This window comes from Magnolia sinica, chromosome 10, assembly GCF_029962835.1.
Source record: "Magnolia sinica isolate HGM2019 chromosome 10, MsV1, whole genome shotgun sequence".
Taxonomy (NCBI): Eukaryota; Viridiplantae; Streptophyta; class Magnoliopsida; order Magnoliales; family Magnoliaceae; genus Magnolia; species Magnolia sinica.
Window position 1 is genome coordinate 2759877 of NC_080582.1, and position 20174 is coordinate 2780050.

Consider the following 20174-nt stretch of genomic DNA (forward strand, 5'->3'; position numbering starts at 1 on the left):
ACGTATGTGTCTTATCCACACCGTCCATACATTTGGAGAGATCATTTTAGTACATGATGCAAATAATTAGGCAAATCCAAAGCTAGAGTGGACCCCACCACAGAAAACAGAGGGGAGAGTGACGGCCACCGTTGAAACCTTCCTAAGGTCCACCATGATGCTTATTTGAGATCCAAACTGTTCATATGCTAACGCAGACATGAAAGAAGCAAAACACAAATATCAGGTTGATCGAAAACTTTTGTGGCCCTTAGAACTTTTTATCGGTGGGCATCACTCTCCCCACTGTTTTCTGTGGTGGGGTCCACTCGAGCTTTGGATCTGACTCATTCTTTGTATCATGCTCTAATATGATCTCCAAATGGATGAACGGTGTGGATACAAAACATACATCATGGTGGGGCCCACAAAACTTGGTGAATCTCCAAATGGATGAACGGTGTGGATACAAAACGTACATCATGGTGGGGCCCACAAAACTTGGTGACGTCACTTCAGCAGCGAGTCTCGCTACTCAACATATCAGTAGCTAAACCGCGTCCCTGCCAAACCCTCGTCATCTTCGACACCCTCTCTCGCGCGGGTTTACAGGCATCCAAACAGCTACTGAGAGAGTTTCGCTGAGGAGAGATGGAGATGGTTGAATATTCTCCGGAAGAAGATCTCCGTATTCCCTGTCCACGTGGCGGTCCGATCTACGTCACCTCACTGGTGGGCCCCATCACCACCGTCCCCGCATTAGAAACCTCTGTAATGGAAGAACTACAGGTCCGTATGCTCCATCTCACCTTCTTTGCCATTTCTCTTTTCGCATTTTCCTCTCATTACCAATCACTCCTTCACTTTCTCTCGATCCTAACCGTCCATTTACGCGCGGAGTACTGAAATTCTGCAATTATAGTCTATAATCTCCCATTGATTCTAACATGCAGAGATTGGAAGCTGAATTACGTACAGATTCAACAGTCTCATTCGATGAAGAACTTTCGTAAGTGTGTTTTTGGGCTTTTTTTTTTTTTGATTATGATTTGTAGGGTTTTGAGTTCTTTTCTCTGATGCATTATGTATGTATCCATGCATCATTCATTCATTCATCATGTATGTATCTATGCGTGTATTGTCTTTCAAAAGAAGTATTTATGCATGAGGCCTAATCCAACACAAACATTTTTATAGGAGGAGGTTTGCTCGAATACATCCCGACGTATTGCAAAATGATATGTCAAAACTCTATCAATTGGATTTGGTGTTTTTTTTTATTTAATAAAATTTATTTGATATGGATCATGTTGTATGCTGGATAACCGGAAAAATGCTGGGACTGAATATATATATATATAAAGGTGGGACTGAATATTTCAATCCCTTGATTATAGAAAGGTTATGGGTTGCTGAGTTTGGCTTATCTCATAGAGATGATTTCCTATCGGCTGTATTTTTATTTTTTATTTTCTCTTTGTGGACTTTAGTCTTGGTTTTCCTCTTTTTTTTTTTTTTTTGATAAATATCATTGTTGATGAAAATGTTAGTGGAAAATATGAAGTCTTGGAGTTACAATCTTATTTAAGTTGTGCTAGGAAAGAGCAAAAACTTTTATAGCTCTCCTACATAGGAAAGGTTGTCAATGCTTAATTTATACCTTTCCTATAACCATTTAACCTAGGAAACTTAAATTGCTAAATTGTATGCATGGAAATAAGGTCAAATTAAAAGCTTTTCTAAAGAAATTTGTGTCTAAATCCTTTCAAATTAGGAAGTCCCTATCTGGACGGTATTTGACATAGGGTTACAGAAATTATATTTGTAGTTGTATTGTCCATGGTCTATATGTTCTTCCCTAGTACTAATTTACGAGAACTATGGAGTACACGTTGAAGAAGTCATGGCCTATGTAATATTCTAAGTTCTAACAAGTTATAACCTCATTGTATTTTGCAAATTTCTTATTTTTCGTTAGAAGCTATAGACTCTGAAGTATCCAGTATGGAATGACAGTTGTTCCTGTCACTTCTTGTAACTATTCGAGATTTTCGATGATTATGTATGGTGTTTTCTTATGGGCAGCTGTCAGGTCATTGTCTTGTGGTCTAGTTGCTCTTGTTCTTTTTCTTTCTCAGAAATGAAATATCTTCATTATCTATAAAAAGCATTTGAGATTAAGTGTGTGTGTGTGTGTGTGTGTGTGTGTGTGTATATATATATATATTCTTATAAAAAGCATTTAAGATTAAGTATAAATTATTAGAGCTCTGACTTTAATACTTTATACCTCTAAGCTAAATGTTGTTTTTCGGAAAATTAAAACTATTATGTTATGTATCCATATGTATGCATGTATTTGTGGATGTACGCAACTGAAACAGAATTCATTCTCAGCAGACCTTTGTATTTGATTAATTCATTCATTCTATCTAATTCTACACAGTATTGATTTATTCATAGGGTTGAGGAGCTAAAAGTTTTTACTGAGGAGGAACTGGTAGAACGAGCTTCAAAAGAAGCATTTAAGGTATTCTTTCTTGGCAATCCTGCTATAAGGTACTCTTGACTCCATTGGCACTGGATCTTCTTTCTGATTTCCTTCTCTTTAATGGCGGACTGCAGGATGCCAAGCGAATGGAAAGCTCATCGCAACCTTCAGAAGAGCACCGTAAGGGAATGTGAGCAGAAAATTGAGATGACTTTGTTTTTTACTGCTCATAGTTTCTGTGTTCTTCTTCTAAAGTTAGTTTTATTGGAAATTTAAATACGTTTTCTTGATTGTATTTTTGTTTGTTTGATAATCTATGAAAGCAGGGCAGAACTTTATGCTCTGGAGTGGCATGGATTGTGTTGAGTTACTTGAGTAGAAATCCGAATTGGCAGTTTGCGATGATCAACTATTTTGATTTTCTCAATGATTCAACTAGACATAAACTAGCATGAACAAATTGGGGGAAGGAACTTAAAATAATGTAAACTGAAGTTAGATATCTTATGCATAAGGGCCTCGATTGTATTGATACACAACTCACATTTATTGCTGCTCTCTGTTACATAAAAAAGACCTCATGCTACCAAACTGTGCATGATATGAACAGCTTAGTTTTCTCAATAGAAGAACTACGGAAACTACAACTTTAGTATTGTGATGCATGCCACAAGATGTAGTGAGAATGGCATCAGCTGTCATACATTGAGATGAGATGGTTGTACTAGTAAACAAGATTCGCTTGTGATGCATAAACAGAACAAATTCATAAACGAAAACAATGGCTTGGAGATCAGACTACACAACCTACTTGCACAACATGTCATACTGACGTCATCAACTCCCCAGTCAAAATATACATGAGGGGTGTTTTGGGGTGGAAACTTTGGGGTTTTTCTAGTCTAAATTACAAGAAAGTTGCAAACAAAAAGAGGATTACAAGGGGGCTAAAGGAAGCTCCATTCTTTTTCAACTCTAAAATTATAAGAAAATTGCAAAGAAAGAGAAGTATATAAGAAATTAAAGGAAACCCCTTTTTTGAATGTGGTTTCTAAAACTCGAACAAAATACCAATTGATGTAGGCCTATGGCTCACGGTGGTACTCATCATGTGCTGATTTTAGACTGTTTATTGACAGATTTACGGCCTAAATATCAAGAATTGTAATTTACTATTTGTGAAAGATATAGGAGCTAATTTAAAGATGTGATTTAAGATTTTGAGGATTATTTCCTAGATTTTTCCCGGGCCCCCAAAAAATAAAATAAAATAAAAAATAAAATGGTATCCATGTTCCAATATGTTGATGCAGGACAATTAATCACTTGCTCTAAAAGCTCGAACTGTTAGAGCATGACGAATTAATCCCTTTATCTTATAGCCCAGGCCCCACATCGCATGAGTTAGGACCTCGGTTGAATCCCCCTCGTGGGTCCCAAATCACATGGGTACCGCCTCACACGGGTGGGGCCCACCTCTTATGAGCCACCAGCCTCACACAGGCCACCCATCCTGAGTGTATCGCTGTATCCCACAGGCTACCCCACTCGAGCCCGGTGTCAAAATGCCCCTGCATTGTATGTGGTGCTCACGGAAATCCTGAGAAATTATCATTGAATAATGATACAATTTTCTATTCCTTTCTTTTCTTTTCCCACAATCCAATAGTTGCTCATGTTTCTCCAGGTTGATCCTCTATGTTGATGAGTTCCACATTTCCTTTTGCTGCTCTGATATGTTTCTTAATGTTGATCAGAATATTGTGTACTTAGATTGTAGTGTGTTTGGTTTTAAATCCCATGTTTTAGTAACAAATGTTTTCATACATGAATTGAATAAAATATGTTCCTACTTGTATTTATTGAAATGTGTATCCCTATTGATTTATGAGAAATATACTATGATTCTCTTTGCAGGATGATAGATGACCCTAGAATCTCAAGCAATGAAAATGCATGTTTAGAAAGTTTAGGAAAAGAAAGCAGCACTTCAGAGCCTTGTGCATCCTCAAGCGTCATTGAAGCCTCTAACAATCATCATTCTAAAAAAACTTGTCAGCAAGGCGCAAAAAAGCAGAAGAAAAGGGGGAGAGCCTTTGACAGAAACCATCGTGCTGCAGAATTGGAAGTATGCAGCATTGTTTTTGATTCATCCCCTTCCTCCATTCCTCTTCTTTCTTCTATGTTGATGTATATTTAGGGCATGGGCTAGGCTTGGGTTGGGCTGAGATCTGTCCAAGCCCAACCCACAAAGTTGAGCATAGGCCCAAGCTCGGCTAGGCCTGTGATAGGCTTGGGCATGGCCTAAAATGTTTATGCTGGGCCCAAGCCCGAACCTAAACCTGGTCCTTCGTCCTTCTAACACCTTTTTAAAAGTGTGGTTTGTATTATTGATATATTGTGAATTTTATGAATGTGAAATCTTATGTTTGTAAAACCTGTTATTTTTGGATTACCTGCTATTTTTAGATTTTCTGCTTTTTTGGATCACATCCTAATTTTGGTTAACTGTTATTTTGGGAAAGTTTTTATTTTTGGAAAGCATGTTTTTTTTTGGAATCTAGTATGGTTCTTCCTCTTTGGACTTCTTAGCTTATCGTTTTTGGGATTTAAAATTCCAGTTTTAAGATTTGAAGTGGTGGAGGACGATAAGTCAGGAGAGCGAGTGGAGTTGCGTTATAGAAGTTCATGTTGTTTAGCTAGCTGTAGTTTTCTTTTGCTTTAAGTTTATTGTAAAGGGATTGGAGTGAGAGAACAATTGAGTCTAATTTAGTGATGGTTGTATTTAAAAAAAAAAAACTTTACGTAACATGGAATGATATGGTGTCGTTGATGTATTGAATTGTGGATTTTGTTCATGTCTACATTATATATATGAGTCATGTCCTGGGATGATGGGGGATCGGGGTTTGGCCAACTGAGGTGCCAGATTTTGGGGCATGACAAACTCCCACAAGCGCAATGTAATAGATCATTACATAGGTTGATTACAATCAAGTGCTGTCTAATAATCTGTTACGTAGATTGATTACAATTAAGGAGTTTGATAGTAGTAGACTAGTCTCACGTTAAATGGATGGAGTTTGGGACTAGTTGTAATAGGAGAATTTAGTGGCAGGCGTGCAGTTTTAGTGGTTGACTGTCGATTGGCTATGACCAAAAACCTGCAAAGATAATTTCAATCAACCTATGGATGGTGGATAAATGGATACAAGAGATTACAGTTGATGATTGGGGACATGTATTACCTTCTCACAGTTCTTTTTTTGCTTCTTTGCTTCGTATTCTATCTGATGTGAAGTATCCTTACTGTTTGCTGCCATTTCTGTGTTTATTAATGCTTTTCCATCTCTTGCTCCATTGTTAGAGTTGTTGTATTGCAAAAGTGAAAGAACTTGCAAGGTTAAAGCAGAAACAGGAAGAAGACAAAGCAGCAGCCAAATTACACTCATTCAAGTATCTCGTATATCTCTTGATGAATCGATTTATTTTTGCAAGTCTGCTATAGTATGTTTCTATCATGCTTCTCTTTCTCGACTAATTCTGATCTTATTCTGATCCAGTGGCAGTGCCAAGATCAATGAGGGTCCAATCTCAGTGTCAGAGAGTGTTGAAAGGATGCGGTTTGGATTCACAACTTCTGCTATGAAGGTCCACATCATCTTGAATTATCTGGGGAACCATGCTTGCTTTAGGCCAAATTTCAGTTTCAAAATGTTCCTTTACATGGCATGTTTGGAATGTCTGTCAAATGTGGATGGATTGTGCTTCTGCTGCCCCAAATTAATATGAGATGCACATTCTCTTTTTGGCACGGATTTTGCCGATTGGTTTAGTGATCCTGTTGTATGCATTTTGTGGGATGCGCCAAACAGCCATGACTCACAAAATACTCACGGACCAGAGTGCATTCTATCCCATTCATTCTGAGATACATCTGTGCAGAGGCCCTTAGCTTTTATATTCGTATCATGTGACACTCCATACAAAAGAAAAACATGCTATAGTGGTTTTTTTTTTCTTGAGAAGTAAACAAGCTATAGTTTTGGTTTGGTATCACAGTTATTGCTTATTCTAGTCTTTTATTTGTTCCATCATTAACTCGTGTTTACTATTTGAAAATTTGAACGACTTCTATCATAATGTTACTGCAACTTGGAGAAAAAAAATATGATGAAATATTCTTCTATAAGCCGAGTTACCATTAAATACGCCTCACTAACATTTTTACAAGGTGGCACAACATATGTGGTAATAATGATAACACCATTGTCATTCGAGAAAGGGACATTCCTTTCTAGCATTAAATTGTCCTTTTTCCTGTTTCAAGGCCAAGATGGGTGAAGTCTAATGCTGCTTGCTGGGGAATTAGGGACGCATGGGAGTCGGGGTGTGTTAAGATACAATATAGGGCAGGTGATGATGGCATTCTCTGGTTCATGTGGGGAGAGTGGATTGGTCAAAAAGCTGGTCTGTTGGCGTTAAAAAGGATTACACATCTTTTCCTCGTTTTTCTCTGAGAATCTTGTTGTTGAAGGGGGATATGCTAGGAATGTATTTGGGGTGGGTTTTGAATGATTGGCCTTGGAGGTTTGTGGGATGCATTGGGGATGTCAAATCTCTCGATGCTTGTGAGGGAGCTTTGTTCTCTGTTGTTCCAAGGGAGGTGAACAAGGTGGCCAGTATGCTCCTAGACTGATGAGAAGCTCACTTGCCATTTGGCTCCTCTGTGATCTATAATGCTTTATAAAATTTTAGGCTTGTAAAAAAAGGAGATTAAATTTTCAGAGGGATGAGCCCAATCTTTGGGAAGTAGCGGTGGTGATTAGCCACATTACATCCTTGTCCAATTGAGTGATGATTGAACCAGTGAAATGGGGAGGAAACATGGTTGCAGTTTTGTTCACTTAGGGATTTCTGGGATAAGGCTCTAGTTACAATTGAAAAAAAATGTGTAAACTCTTGGAAAGGTCAGCACTTTCTGTTGCCCCCAGATGTCCTGTAAGACGGATATGAAGAGGACCCTCAAATACATCCCAGATTTTATTGAGTAAACAAATTACATCTCTCTCTCTCTCTCTCTCTCTCTCTCTCTCTCTCTCTCATACACACACACACACACACACACACATCTGAATTTCAAAACAAGTGACAGTTGGATCCATAAACTATGATCTCAAGTCTATACACTGTATAGCGGTAGATATTGTGAAATGTTTCTGAGTTTCTCTAATTTTTTTTTTTTTCGAGCATAATTGTTTCTGAGTTTTGCTGATGCTTCATGCTGTATATATTTTATGCTTTGCACAGGTGAAATCATCGAGAACTCTTGAACATGTTCCAGTGTCCCATACCGAAGTAGTTCTTACTGTTGAGATTTATCATAACACTAAAACCTGTCTAAAGGTATTGACATATTCTCTGGTATTGTCCCTTCGAAGCGCTAACAATTTAGATATTTAAAGTTGCTATTGAATTCTTGTTGTCATTGGTTATCTTTGGTACAATAATGCTACTACAATATGAACATTTCATAACACTAAAACCTGTCAAAAGGTATTGACATATTCTCTGTTGAGATTTATCATAACACTAAAACCTGTCAAAAGGTATTGGCATATTCTTTGGTATTGTCCCTTTGAAGTGCTAACGATTTAGATATTTAAAATTGCATAACTATTGAGTTCTTGTTGTCATTGGTTATCTTTGGTACAATATCTTAAGAATGCTACTACAATATGAGTGTTTCATTGAGTTGTATGAAGCATGCACCAAACCGTCTATATTGTATGCTTGGCACTTGATTTATAGTGTTATTGTTGGCTGCGAGTCTGCTACATGTGTCATGTGTCATAACAGCATCCCTGTGTAACAGAACGTTGCAGGCTGAATCTAGAACCTGCTTGCAGCAGTTCTGGAGCCAAAGGTCTTTGCAATCTCCAGATGCGGGAAAAGAAAACATAAAAAACTTGGGGTTACAAGTAGAAATGCAACACCCCATTAGTCTTGAAACTACTGTTCACAAGCCCCCTCTACCATATGAGAAACACATTCTAAAACCCTTTCCTTTATTGGTCATTCATTAAAAAAACTGTTCTGTAAGGCCATATTGCTCTTTGTAGGCCATGAAAAAATAACTGTTATTAATGCTAACAAGGCCAAGAACCCTATTTTTTCAATGAGTGGCCCAGATTTTATTAAGAACAGAAAAAGATACAAAACCCAGAAAACAGCTAGAGGGCTGAAAAGTCAATTAAAAAAAGAAAAAAGAAAAAAAAAGAGAGAGGAAAAAAAGGAAAAAAAAGGAAAAAGAAAAAAGAAGAAAGAAAAAAAAGAGCCCACAATGAAGTACAAGAGCCCAGGTCATCTGGGAGCATGTATTCAGTGGTAGTTGGTGTGAATCAGTAAAGTTAGTGCATTTGGGAGAGTGTATTTGGTGTGAATTGGAATCCAATTTACACCAAATACACTAGGAGACTGTTGTTCTGACAACACACCAAGACCCTGTGATTCCAATTCACATCAATTCCTATTCGCGTGGATTCAAATGCATATCAAATACATGCTCCGAAACGACCCCTTACTGGAATCTCCTTCAATGCTACTAGGGGAGAAATGGTGGATAGACCCCCTGAAGCAGAGCAGTGACTTCATTGGTGCTGGAATCACATAGCCATAAACTGAGAACTCTATAATAGTGGACCCCTGGCTGTTTCTGATCAGTCCGCCTATGCTTGCTGCACCCGGATTCCCCATGGAACACCCATCAAAATTCAGTTTGAAGCTCTCCACAGGAGAATGGCGCAACCTTTTCAGATGCCCATCGGAAAAAAACCTGTTGATTGTTTATTCGATTAGAAATCCTCAACAAAAGCCTATTGGTCCATGAAAGCAATCTTTCTTAAAAATTCTCTGGAAAAATAGTGTAAACCAAGAAATTGAATGAGTCCAAGCCATTTTTTCCCTCTGCACAACCATGCATATGGGGCTCCATATACAACTGATAAGTATTTTGGGCTGTTCTGTTGGCCTGCAGCACTCTCTTCCATACAGGTTGTACATAATTTGTAAACTAGTATTAAATGATGTGTACAACAATTAAATACGATCTGATGTTATAAAGAGTCCATATCCTATTAAATATGATCCAGTTGCTATAAGGAGTCCATATCTTACTAGTTTCCAAACATATCAACTGTATGAGGCACTATGCCAGCTGTCTGTACTATATGGCTGAACATTTGTTCCAAAACTATGCAGTTGGTTGGTATATAAATCCTTTGTGGTGATCTGATTGGGTTTAGTGGTTTCCATGTTCCATTGGATCCCTTTTTGAATGAGATATGACACATTTGTGATCAATCAAGGTCAGCTGATTGGATTTATTGACCTCACAGTCCAACTGACTGTGGGAGTTGGTTCATATGAGACATCTGAGCTTTGTCTGATCCATATTATCAGTCAAATCGATCTGGATCCTTGATGTGGTCCAGTTATGTAATCTTGGCGGTTGGATGGTTCAGATCTTTGATCTGGATGGTTGGAACTGTCAGATTGTTTTTCAAGACCTTAATGGGTGTTATCCGGGCTTTTCATGATATCTATTGGCCGGATCCTCAACTGGCAAACTCGTGGGATTATCTGCAGCCCATCTAACATAGCCTGGACATTTGGATTTGCCAGATCTTTTTGATCAGGAGTGAGGACCCTATTGGCCTGTTATAATATTCTCTGACTTGATCTTCAATTTGGCCAGGTTGTTGAATCATCTGGGGCCCATCTGATGGTGATGGGCAGCCTGGATGCATGCCAATCGACTTGCATTTTAAATAGAGTTATGGTGTGAGCTAAGCATGGAAATCGACTTAAATGTTTAATACTTGCATTTTAATATACTGGCATGATGTGAGCTAAGCATTCCATGCATTGTGTGGCACCAACATAAGTGCACACATGATAGTGCAATTCACTTAGCGCCGTAGTGCATGGGGCACTTTATGGTAAGGTTGGAGAACTCTCTGAGTTGACTCATGACTTGCCTGAGCCAATCATTTTGGAGCAAACAAGAGAAATAAAAAAAATAAAAAAAATAAGGAGACATGCCCTATTCAAAAGGACTAGACTCCAAGTTTTGCTGAATTTTTTACATTCTGTGGTTCTCCCGAGTCAAAAGAAACTCGACCTAGTAATGCTATTTTCATTCTATTGCAAAAGCCTGGCATGATCGAGTAAAGTGAACTTTGTTGTATGGTGACTTGGTGATATTACCAATTCAAAAGAATATCATTAGTCTAGTAATAGTAGGTATTCTAGACCCTTCATCCAAACTCTTACATAATTTCGTGGCACTGGTCTTTCCACCATAGGAGTATATTGCAAGTCTCAACTTTCAAAGTCAGGGTCATGTTGACCAATGGTTGAAGGATGTGAAACTCTGACAATATGAGAACAATCTCTGTAGCCTCTGCAATGATCAACATTGGGAAAACTTTGATGATGCCAAGACATTGTCAGCAAGTTCTGTTGGGGTTTGTTTAGCTTAATTGGAAAAAACCCACAATACTTATGTTTTCTCTTTCAATATTATTCTTGATTTTGGGATTTTCGCAACCATTTATTTGGGCCTTCTATTCGTAGGTGCAAGGGGAAACGAGAGAAATAAAGGGAAAATAAATAGCTCAGGGGTTAAGTTTCAATTTTGTTCCGAAAGGAAAGGAATATGAAGTGAATAAACCCTTGCCTTCTTCTTTCCTGAACGTTTTCTGCCGTTTATGAATCCTACTCATACATGTATATATTCTTGTTTGTCACATATAGAATATCTCGACTTGCCCATGTCAAAAAGTTGCAATTGGCTGAATTGACTTTGCATTTCGAATGTCTAACCTTGTTTTATGGTGCCTTGTGACAAACCAGGTCTTACTGCTGCCATTGTCATGATGCGTGTAAACCCAGAATTAACATTCTAAAATATAAAAAATGCAAAATACTTGGTAGATCTTGTCAACATGTAGGGTAAACTATTTCGTATTAATTAGTGTAAACCAGTCCATTTGGTCCACCATTTCTCATTGTGCATCATTGATTAGATTTGGCAGCTCATCTGACCTTCATAACTTTATTTGTAGTAGCTGCGTTTCTGTTTCACAAATGATGCTTCTATTCATTTTTTTGTAGACCCAAGAGTTCCTGGTCTTAGGAAGACAACCCCTCACTGAGCTTAGGGATAATATTTATTGCTTGACGGACCAGCTGATGCAAAAAGCAGGGCAACATGATCCTTCTGGATATTTCCTCATCGAGGTAGAGGCATAATCTATTTATATGTTTGTTGGGGAGTTTTAACTGGAGCGCAGTGGACCAGTTTCCTTATTTGTTGTGCCACACTGAAATTGCGCATCTAGACTGTTCATCAGGCCCTATCGTTTATTGGCCTTGGTAGAAAAGTTACACCAGCAAGTCTTTCCCGTCCAATAGCTGACCTATGAATGGACAGTAGAAAAGAATATATCGTAATGTTTGTCATTTGATGGGAGGGGGTCCTATAATTGGAGAGGTAGAATCATCTAATCTGTGTGATTGCATAATCCATCAATGGTGGAGTCCACCTGCTGAATGGTCCAGATCATGGACCATTGGGCCATGTTTCCAATTTGAATGCAGCACTCCAAATAAGGAAATTGGTGCACTGCATCTGGGTTAGACTTTCCCCTATTTCATTTACTCGTTGGTTTCATTTGTTTTACTTTTGATATCTATTTGTGGTTCGTCTTATGAAATATCCTGGTGTGTTTCTACAGGATGTCTTTTGCAACGATCGAAGGGACGCTTCTTCCATAGATTATAGTGAACCAATATTTGACTGGCTTAGAAATTGCAAGGATGAGGCAGTTGAAAAATGGGAAGACATTATTATATCAGGAGGATTACAGAAGAAGCGAAAAGCGTTGTTTGGAGATGAAGGGATGTCTCACTTGCCTCAATTCAAAGCTGTTGACATGCATAAAACTCGCTTCTATGACTTGCGTTTTCGACTTGGCTCTGGATATCTCTATTGTCACCAGGTACATCCCTATTTTGCCATATATTTGTGCACTGTAGTGTACACGTTTACTGTTCAAGGACTGTGTGGGTGTTGGTAGCTCCCTAGGCTGACAATATACTTTTGCGTTGGAATGTGTTTGAGATAGGGTTACTTCCTCCTCCCGTTCTCATCTCAAGTTAGCAAAAGTTGTCGCTAGTTTGCTTAATGTGGGTTGAGTTTTTTCATGAACTTCTAGACACCAAGCGCATTACATTAACCTGGGTTGAGCCATGCCAACCATGAGTCAACAGCTGCAGGACTCCCAAAAGCTACCCAAAGCATTTTTACAGAGCAACATATGCTTAAAAACATGCGGATTGCCCAGTTTGTAAGACAATTTGAAGATTTCTCAAGCCTTACTTTTACAACCAATAAATATGAACATCCAAAGACAAAATACTTTTGTGCAACAGAAGGTTTTTCCATCCTTCTGTTTGTCCTGTGATCCGTTTGTGTTGTGTTCTGATTTTGTATTATATTTTTGTTTTGAGTGGTTTTTAGTTGTTATCTGGCTCCTGTTTGTTTTGGGAGAGTCCCTGTTGTATCTTCTGTTTCTGGTGCAAAAGAGCTTTGGTTAGATTCATAAAAACTTCTCACAGCCATACCATTTTGGAAGGGTCCACTAGATCAATGTATCCATTTGTAAAATGGTTGGATGGCTTCATGGCCGCTTTTTCAAAGAATGGTGGAATTTTTGAAAAGAAGATTTTATGCTTGTTTTCGATGAATTTCATGCTGCCCATACATTTAGTTTGTGACACTTCCCATGTCCTTGAATGATGCTTAGTTTTATTCATTTTTGAAAAAAAGATATCAGAACAATGCATAGTTTTAGCAATGCGTAAAACTAATTGCATGAATACTTTTGCCCCTGGCTTCTCTCGTTCTATATAGTAGAGATGAGCCGAACCTTGCTCATTTACATGGAGCATGCGTGTGTCTGAGCAAGCATTCCTACTACTATGGAGCATGCGTGTGTCTGAGCAAGCATTCCTACTACTATGGAGCATGCGTGTGTCCGAGCTTTCCATTAGGTGGTCCACACTGATATATCTTCCAGTGCAAAAAATGAGGCCATGTCACTGCTCTGGTGGCCCATGATATACAAGACAAACAGATGGATAGAACTCTTTTCTAGCTATCCATTTGTTTTATACACTACAGCCTACGAAGAGTCAAACGGCCTGATTTTCTGCACTAGAAGTAAACAGTCTGTCCCACCTGATTGAAAGCTTGGATCTCATGTGCATGTTCAACAATGGTACAAGTTCCTTCTGATTGATCGGATAATTCTGTGGGGTCCTCTGATTGAATGGATCATGGGGCCCAATTAGGATTTAGGAATGCATTGTAAGAAGTTCATGAAACTCACTAGAAAAAGGTAGCGATGGAGCAGAAAAACAGGACTAAACAACCATGATACGTAAATGTTCTTGATTGGACGATCCTGAATGCCAAGCTTGGATCTTTTTTTTTTGTTGACTGTGGTCCTTGCTGTATTTCTCTTCTTTACCTTTTATTTATGGGCCACAACCTACATAGCTTGGTGAGTTAGAATGGGGACCCAAACCTATCTGACCTCATTTTTTAATGGGTCTAAAATGCTTGATCCAAACCTGATCTGTTTTTCTAATGACTCCAAATATGGATCCAGATCTGTTTGAGTCAGGTTGGGTAATTTGGGTACCTGTGGATTTGGGTCCTATTGTCAGCCCTATACCATAGCCATCCAATGGAAACTGGCAATAACAACTAATAATCTGCATTGATCGGGGATGAAATTGAACACTACAATGAGTCCCAACATGACCGGTTTGGATCACCAAAAGATGGGCTCCACACATGTTGAGAGTTGCTTCAAAAAGGAAAAATAAGTACATGGCAGAGTATTGTAATTTTCTCTTTGCTAAATCCCAATCACATTTCCTGATTGTTTCTCACCTAATATTTCCTTGACATGGTGTAGGGAGACTGCAGGCATATTTTCGTGATAAGGGACATGAGATTGATTCACCCCGATGATGCTCAGAATAAGATGGCTTATCCTATCCTCAAGTTTCAGCATAAACACCGGTGGCAGAAATGCTGTGTCTGCAAGACCTTTTGTGCAACGAAGGTAACGGTAGATGACAAATGGTCCCAGGAAAATCCTTCCTATTTCTGTGATAACTGCTATTTCCTTCTTCACTATACAGAGGATGGAACTTTGCTGTATAATGAATTTACTGTATATGACTGCAATCATGAAGTGTAGTCACTGAAAAAAAATTCAGAAAGTTGCATTCATACCATTACATTACATGAGAGAAGGCCATGGTTTCATTTATAATTAAATGAAAAAAATCACCATAGATGGGTTTTTTTTTTTTATATAATTTTTATAATTCATTTGCTTTTGTATGGTTTAGTGTGTGATTTTTCCATGCATCATATGCTCCTATTTTCCGTTGCGTCCAAAACCAACAGGGTAAAGAGTTGAAGACAGTCGTTCGTTTTGGAAAAAGCCAGTCTAGAAATTTCAGGTAATTTTTACCTCAAGGTTTGATTGAATATATATCCCACTGTATTGCAATATGATACGTCGGGACTTCGACAGTTGAAATTGGGTTGTTTTCAATGATCTAAACTCCTCATGTGATACGCCTTCCCATGGGTGGGGAACGCTTCGAAACTCTCTCAAATTGAATATTTTAACCCTTTGATTATAAAAAGGCCATGGTGATAGTCTATTTTCAAAGCAAAAGAGCAAGATTCGAAATCATTGAAATAGAATATGGACATTTTATTTGTTGTCTATACACTGTACAAGGAGTGGCTCATAGTATAAATGGTTTGGATCACTAGAGTATGGCCTAGGTGTAAAGTGCATGTTCCTGTTGGTGTATGTGCTTGAAAAACCAATGTGAGCCGTAATCATTTGGACTCACTTCTCAACTAATCAATAACTACCATGATCAATCTCTACTTCTTGGATCAATTGGATTTAACATGTGATTGTTATATGGCTAGATCTGTGACTCATCAAGTGATTTTTCATTGGGCCCAACATTGTGGATGTTTTAATTGATTTTTCAACCAACTTCCCTTACAGTAGGTTACACCAAAGTTCGTTGGGTGGCAGGGATTCATCTCTGGAACACTAATCTCTTGACTTGTGGAGAGAGAGAGAGAGAGAGAGAAAGAGAGAGAGAGTAGATCTGGGAGCTACCTCCTAGGATGGAAGATTTGTTTTTTTTTTTATTTTTATTTTTTGGTAACACACGCACGCTTACCCCCACACACGCCCTAGTGGAATTTCACCACCTATGGGTACTCGAACCCTTGACCAGTTGTTGAAACTCCTAAGAGTCTACCACCGGAGCAAGAGTAAGGACCCCACTGACATTGGCTCAAATTGTTCTACACCATTAGATAATCTTCATAAGTATGATTTAAACCATCATTTTAAAGATTTCTTTAAAAGTCTGATATGATCCTCAATAGGTCCTGGATGAGGCGTTTTGTTGATAAAATGTAGAGAAAAAGTTTTATTCCGCTACAAACTATGTGAAAACCTGTTGACACATGCAAGGGGTCTACAAGTTATGCATATCACTAGTTCCACTTTTTTTTAGTGCTTGTTTCTTTATGCATGTGTGGCCCACTAATCAATGGATGAATTAAGAACATTCATAAAGGGAAATAGGGATTTGATCAATTTTTGGATTGGTTGGGAGCTGGGCCCAACCAGGACTTTTGTGCTAGGCCCTTTCCCCACTGGACCTTATACCTTCATGTCACACGCTAGCGCAGCCAAACGCATTAGTTGCAGGACAGTATTGAAAGTGAAAGATTCCACTCCGGGTAATCTTTCTTGTAGTCAAGATATTATAGACAGATATTAGGTTCATATTCTCACTACTATTCACATACTAAGGAATACCTTTAGTAGAAAAACCAATATCGAGGATGCAAACCACCCTTGCTCGTGCTAGATTCATGTCACTGGCACAAGATGTGGACCATTCATCTACCTACCGTATAATATATGGGCCATCCCCTATAGATACGGATGATCTAGTTGATCGAGAATGTGTCTAACACGATATTTTATCCCAGTGGGAATGACCTTATAAATGGTTTGGATGGCATTTAACAGTCAAGCTGTAGCCAGGAAGGTTTCAATGGTCGGCATTTTATTTCCTAATTTCCCTCATGTGGCCCCCTTGAGTCTTGGATCTGGCTCATTTTTGGTCGTGGCCGGGGTGGATTACTCACAAACATCCCGGTGGGCGCCGGCCACCTAGCTTCCCAGCACAGTAAACTCCCTGTGAAAGGCTTTTGCAGAAAGGCACATCAGGAACAAATGATTTGTGGTGTGGCACTAGCAAGGTTTGGACGGTGGGTGGTGGTGTGGCCCTAGGAAGATTTCAATGGTGGGTGATGGTGTGGCCACAGGAAGGTTTCAACGGTGGTAATTATTATCCCCATTTTCTCGCGGTGTGGTCCACTTGATATCTGCTCCCTTTTCCTGTGGGAGAGGGGTTGCTACGTTAGAGAGATTTATTTTTGTTTTTTAAATAATATGGGTTTGCTTTAAAGGTAAAAATATCATTTAAAAAAAACTGTATGAAGCGTGTTTTTTTTTGCCAAGGGTAGAAATCATAGGCGGATTTTAACTTTTTAAGAAACAATTTAAATGTGCTTCTGTGGTTAAAGAAGAGAAACACGACCATCCTCTAAAAAGGGTTTGTATTATTGATGGCTAGGAACTTCCAATCCCAAGAATTTTTGGGGAATTCTACTAAGGAATAAATGGCCAAATTTAAATTAGAAAGTAGAAAGTGAATTCTGGAAAATACAGAAAAGGACGCAAAGACCCATAATCTTCTAAGGCCCGTTTGGCCAGGCGGATTGGAAGGGATTGGATGGTATTGGAAGGGATTGAAAGTTAAATTCCGGGATTGGCCGGGCATGCCAAACAGACTGGGTGACTGATCCCGGGATATAGCAATCCCATGGATCTTAAGACAATCCACCAACAACACCATCATTACCTTTAAATCCCATCCAATCCACCCTAATCCGTTCAAATTTTCCTGGGACGTGTTTGGTCCGAGGGATTGGAAGGGATGGGAATCCCGGGATTGGCTGGGCATGCCAAACAGACTCAATATGGGAATCCCGGGATATAGCAATCCAATGGATCTTAAGACAATCCACTGACAACACCATCATTACCTTGAAATCCATGCCATCCGCCATAAGGAAGCTCTGGGAACGTTGGCATCTGTAATGCCCAAGAACAAAATTAGCCCAGCAGCTAATAAGACTCTAACCCCCCTTGAAAACATCAAACAAACCCCTAGAATACACCCCTTATGTAGCCCAATTCAATGCATCCGGAAGCACCGCCTCTAAAATGACTTCTCGGCTATCAGATTAGTGAACTAGCCTGAATTTTGTGCCAGGTTAGTTATACAGCAGGCTGCACCTGATGAACGGCTCTGATCATTGACATGTATAGAAACTCTCTGGTCGAACATTGGTGGACCCCCTCCTGAGCCTACACATTGGAAAATTGTGCTTCTACTTGATGCATTGAAGTACTGAACCTGTCACAAAACATGGTACCATGTCAGAATTTTGTAGCAAGGGAAGATCCCTCAAGAAACAGACACAAAAGAGAAATGCTTAGGAGATGAATGAGAGAAGGAAATCTGAAGCAGACATACCAATATGGCATATGCTTGTAAAGGATTTAGGCTACTCATCTGGTGGATACTACTGTAAACATTCCCCAAAAATAAAATGGTCCATCCAATGAGGTGGGTCACATGTATGTATTAACTTTAGAGTACTTTTCTTAAGTAGTGCATTTTTCTTATACAGTTGGTGTCCAAAAAAAAAGAGAGGGGGAAATGAAGAAGAAAGAAAGATCAACAATTCACATTCAACAAGGTAAAAGGTCTATGAACAAGCAGTCAAGATTGTCAAATCTAAAAGGTTTTCACAATGGTCCATCAAAGAAGGGTCCACTAAACGAATGATCCAAATGGTTTTCTCCAAGCATACAACAAATTACGCCTCATTTATTGAGCGGTGAAGTAGAGGACTGCTAGTGTGATTGAGCCAATATGCGTTCTTTGTTAAGGCATTTCCTCAAACCATCAGCATGCAAGTTTTCATTTGAAAAAAATTACGAAACACTTGAGAAAAATGTTAAATCTTAAGAGACTACATTGTGAAAACTATAACTTATATTTTCATTGACAATAACCAAAAAATATAAAAGATATGGAAGATCCGTGGAGATTTGGAGAGACCTCAATAGATATACACCTCAACAAATACAGAAGATTCGTAATATAAGAAGATTACCCTAATTTACTGTAACAATAAAATAAAAATAAAGAATGCTTTTGTTTTCCTCGTGATGTAAAGATGCTAGCAGTAAAAGGAATGGAGAAGTTCACAGGAGATTTCCCTACCAAGATTTTAGAGCTTGTAAAAGAGAGTAATCTTGAAGTTTGATTAACATGGAAAAAAAAATGAAGAGGGGAAATATGTCTTACCAATTTAGTGCGTTTTGAATTCATCGTATCCACATTTTATAATTTGCTTATGTCAATGGAAGGTATGTGTTGAATCTTATGCCAATCCTCTCCATCATTTTCTTCAAGCCTAGTTTTGAATTCATCTTGCATGTTCTTCAACTCCAATTTCCTGAGGGAAGTCACGAATTTCAATCCTTCTGGAAGCTTCTTCAATCACAGACAGGCTTTGATCTGTGAATGTAAAAGCCTCGGCATCGATCCTTTCTCTACTCGCCACTCCTCTAAATTAACCATTCAAAATGTAAGGATTCAAGTCGAGGAAACCCGTTTGCAGAACAAGCCATTTCTGTTTCCACATATGAACCATTGAGCAATCTGAGAATGCGAAGGTTCTTCAGCTTCTCCAATTTCATGAGTGGATCTTGCTCTAAAGAAGTGTATTTCAAGGTAAGCTTAGTGAGGTTTGTTGGGAATTCATTACACTCTGATAGCTTCTCTAACTCTCAACTTACGTAACTTGAGGAGATGCGTAAGAGGCAGCAATGCAGGGAATTTCTGTAGATTGTATGTGGATGACACAAACAAAGACTGGAGGCCGTCCAATTCAACAATCAATTGATACAATATCTCAACATATGTTCCACCACAATCTAAAGATATTCCTAATTTTCTAAGATTAGTGAGCTTCCCCAAGCAACCATTCATCCAATTTTCAGCCTTTACTCGTGATAGAGTCTGCAGATTACTCATCCGCTCAAGCTGCGGATGCCCTTCTGTCACACTCCAACCTCCCCACACATCATCCAGGCACTTCACTTGGAAATGTCTTAACTGTTTCATCTTCTTGATTGCGCTTGGTATTTTGATGTAATGATTAGATGTCACATTCAGCGTTTGTAATTTGTGAAGATTTCCTATCGACGATGGGAGACTTTTTAATTCGGTGTCTGTTCACCCAATGTATCTCAAATGGATTAGTTCACCTATTTCACTCGGTAGCTTTTCTATTCGTGCGCCATGCAGATCTAATACTCTGAGCAATTTAAAGCTTCTATAAAGAAACTTCTCTTGTTTACCTTCAAGA

At 38.7% G+C, this 20174-nt stretch overlaps 1 protein-coding gene across 1 annotated transcript; it reads left to right on the forward strand.

Moving 5' to 3' along the window:
* The first annotated feature begins 540 nt into the window (after nucleotides 1-540).
* On the forward strand, nucleotides 541-14905 carry LOC131257757 (snRNA-activating protein complex subunit). The gene is made up of 11 exons (XM_058258607.1): nucleotides 541-768; nucleotides 933-988; nucleotides 2443-2509; nucleotides 2605-2660; nucleotides 4388-4598; nucleotides 5838-5926; nucleotides 6034-6121; nucleotides 7781-7876; nucleotides 11648-11773; nucleotides 12271-12534; nucleotides 14521-14905. Exons 1-11 carry the CDS (start codon nucleotides 631-633, stop codon nucleotides 14806-14808), a joined length of 1479 nt encoding a protein of 492 aa, XP_058114590.1. The 5' UTR covers nucleotides 541-630; the 3' UTR covers nucleotides 14809-14905.
* The last annotated feature ends 5269 nt before the right edge of the window (nucleotides 14906-20174 follow it).

Bases quoted from the DNA above. Each gene is read 5' to 3' on its own strand.
- LOC131257757 (XM_058258607.1), top strand. From the start codon at position 631: ATGGAGATGGTTGAATATTCTCCGGAAGAAGATCTCCGTATTCCCTGT. The intron at 7,877-11,647 runs GTATTGACATAT...ATTTTTTTGTAG, and splicing joins ACACTAAAACCTGTCTAAAG to ACCCAAGAGTTCCTGGTCTT. The intron at 12,535-14,520 runs GTACATCCCTAT...GACATGGTGTAG, and splicing joins GATATCTCTATTGTCACCAG to GGAGACTGCAGGCATATTTT.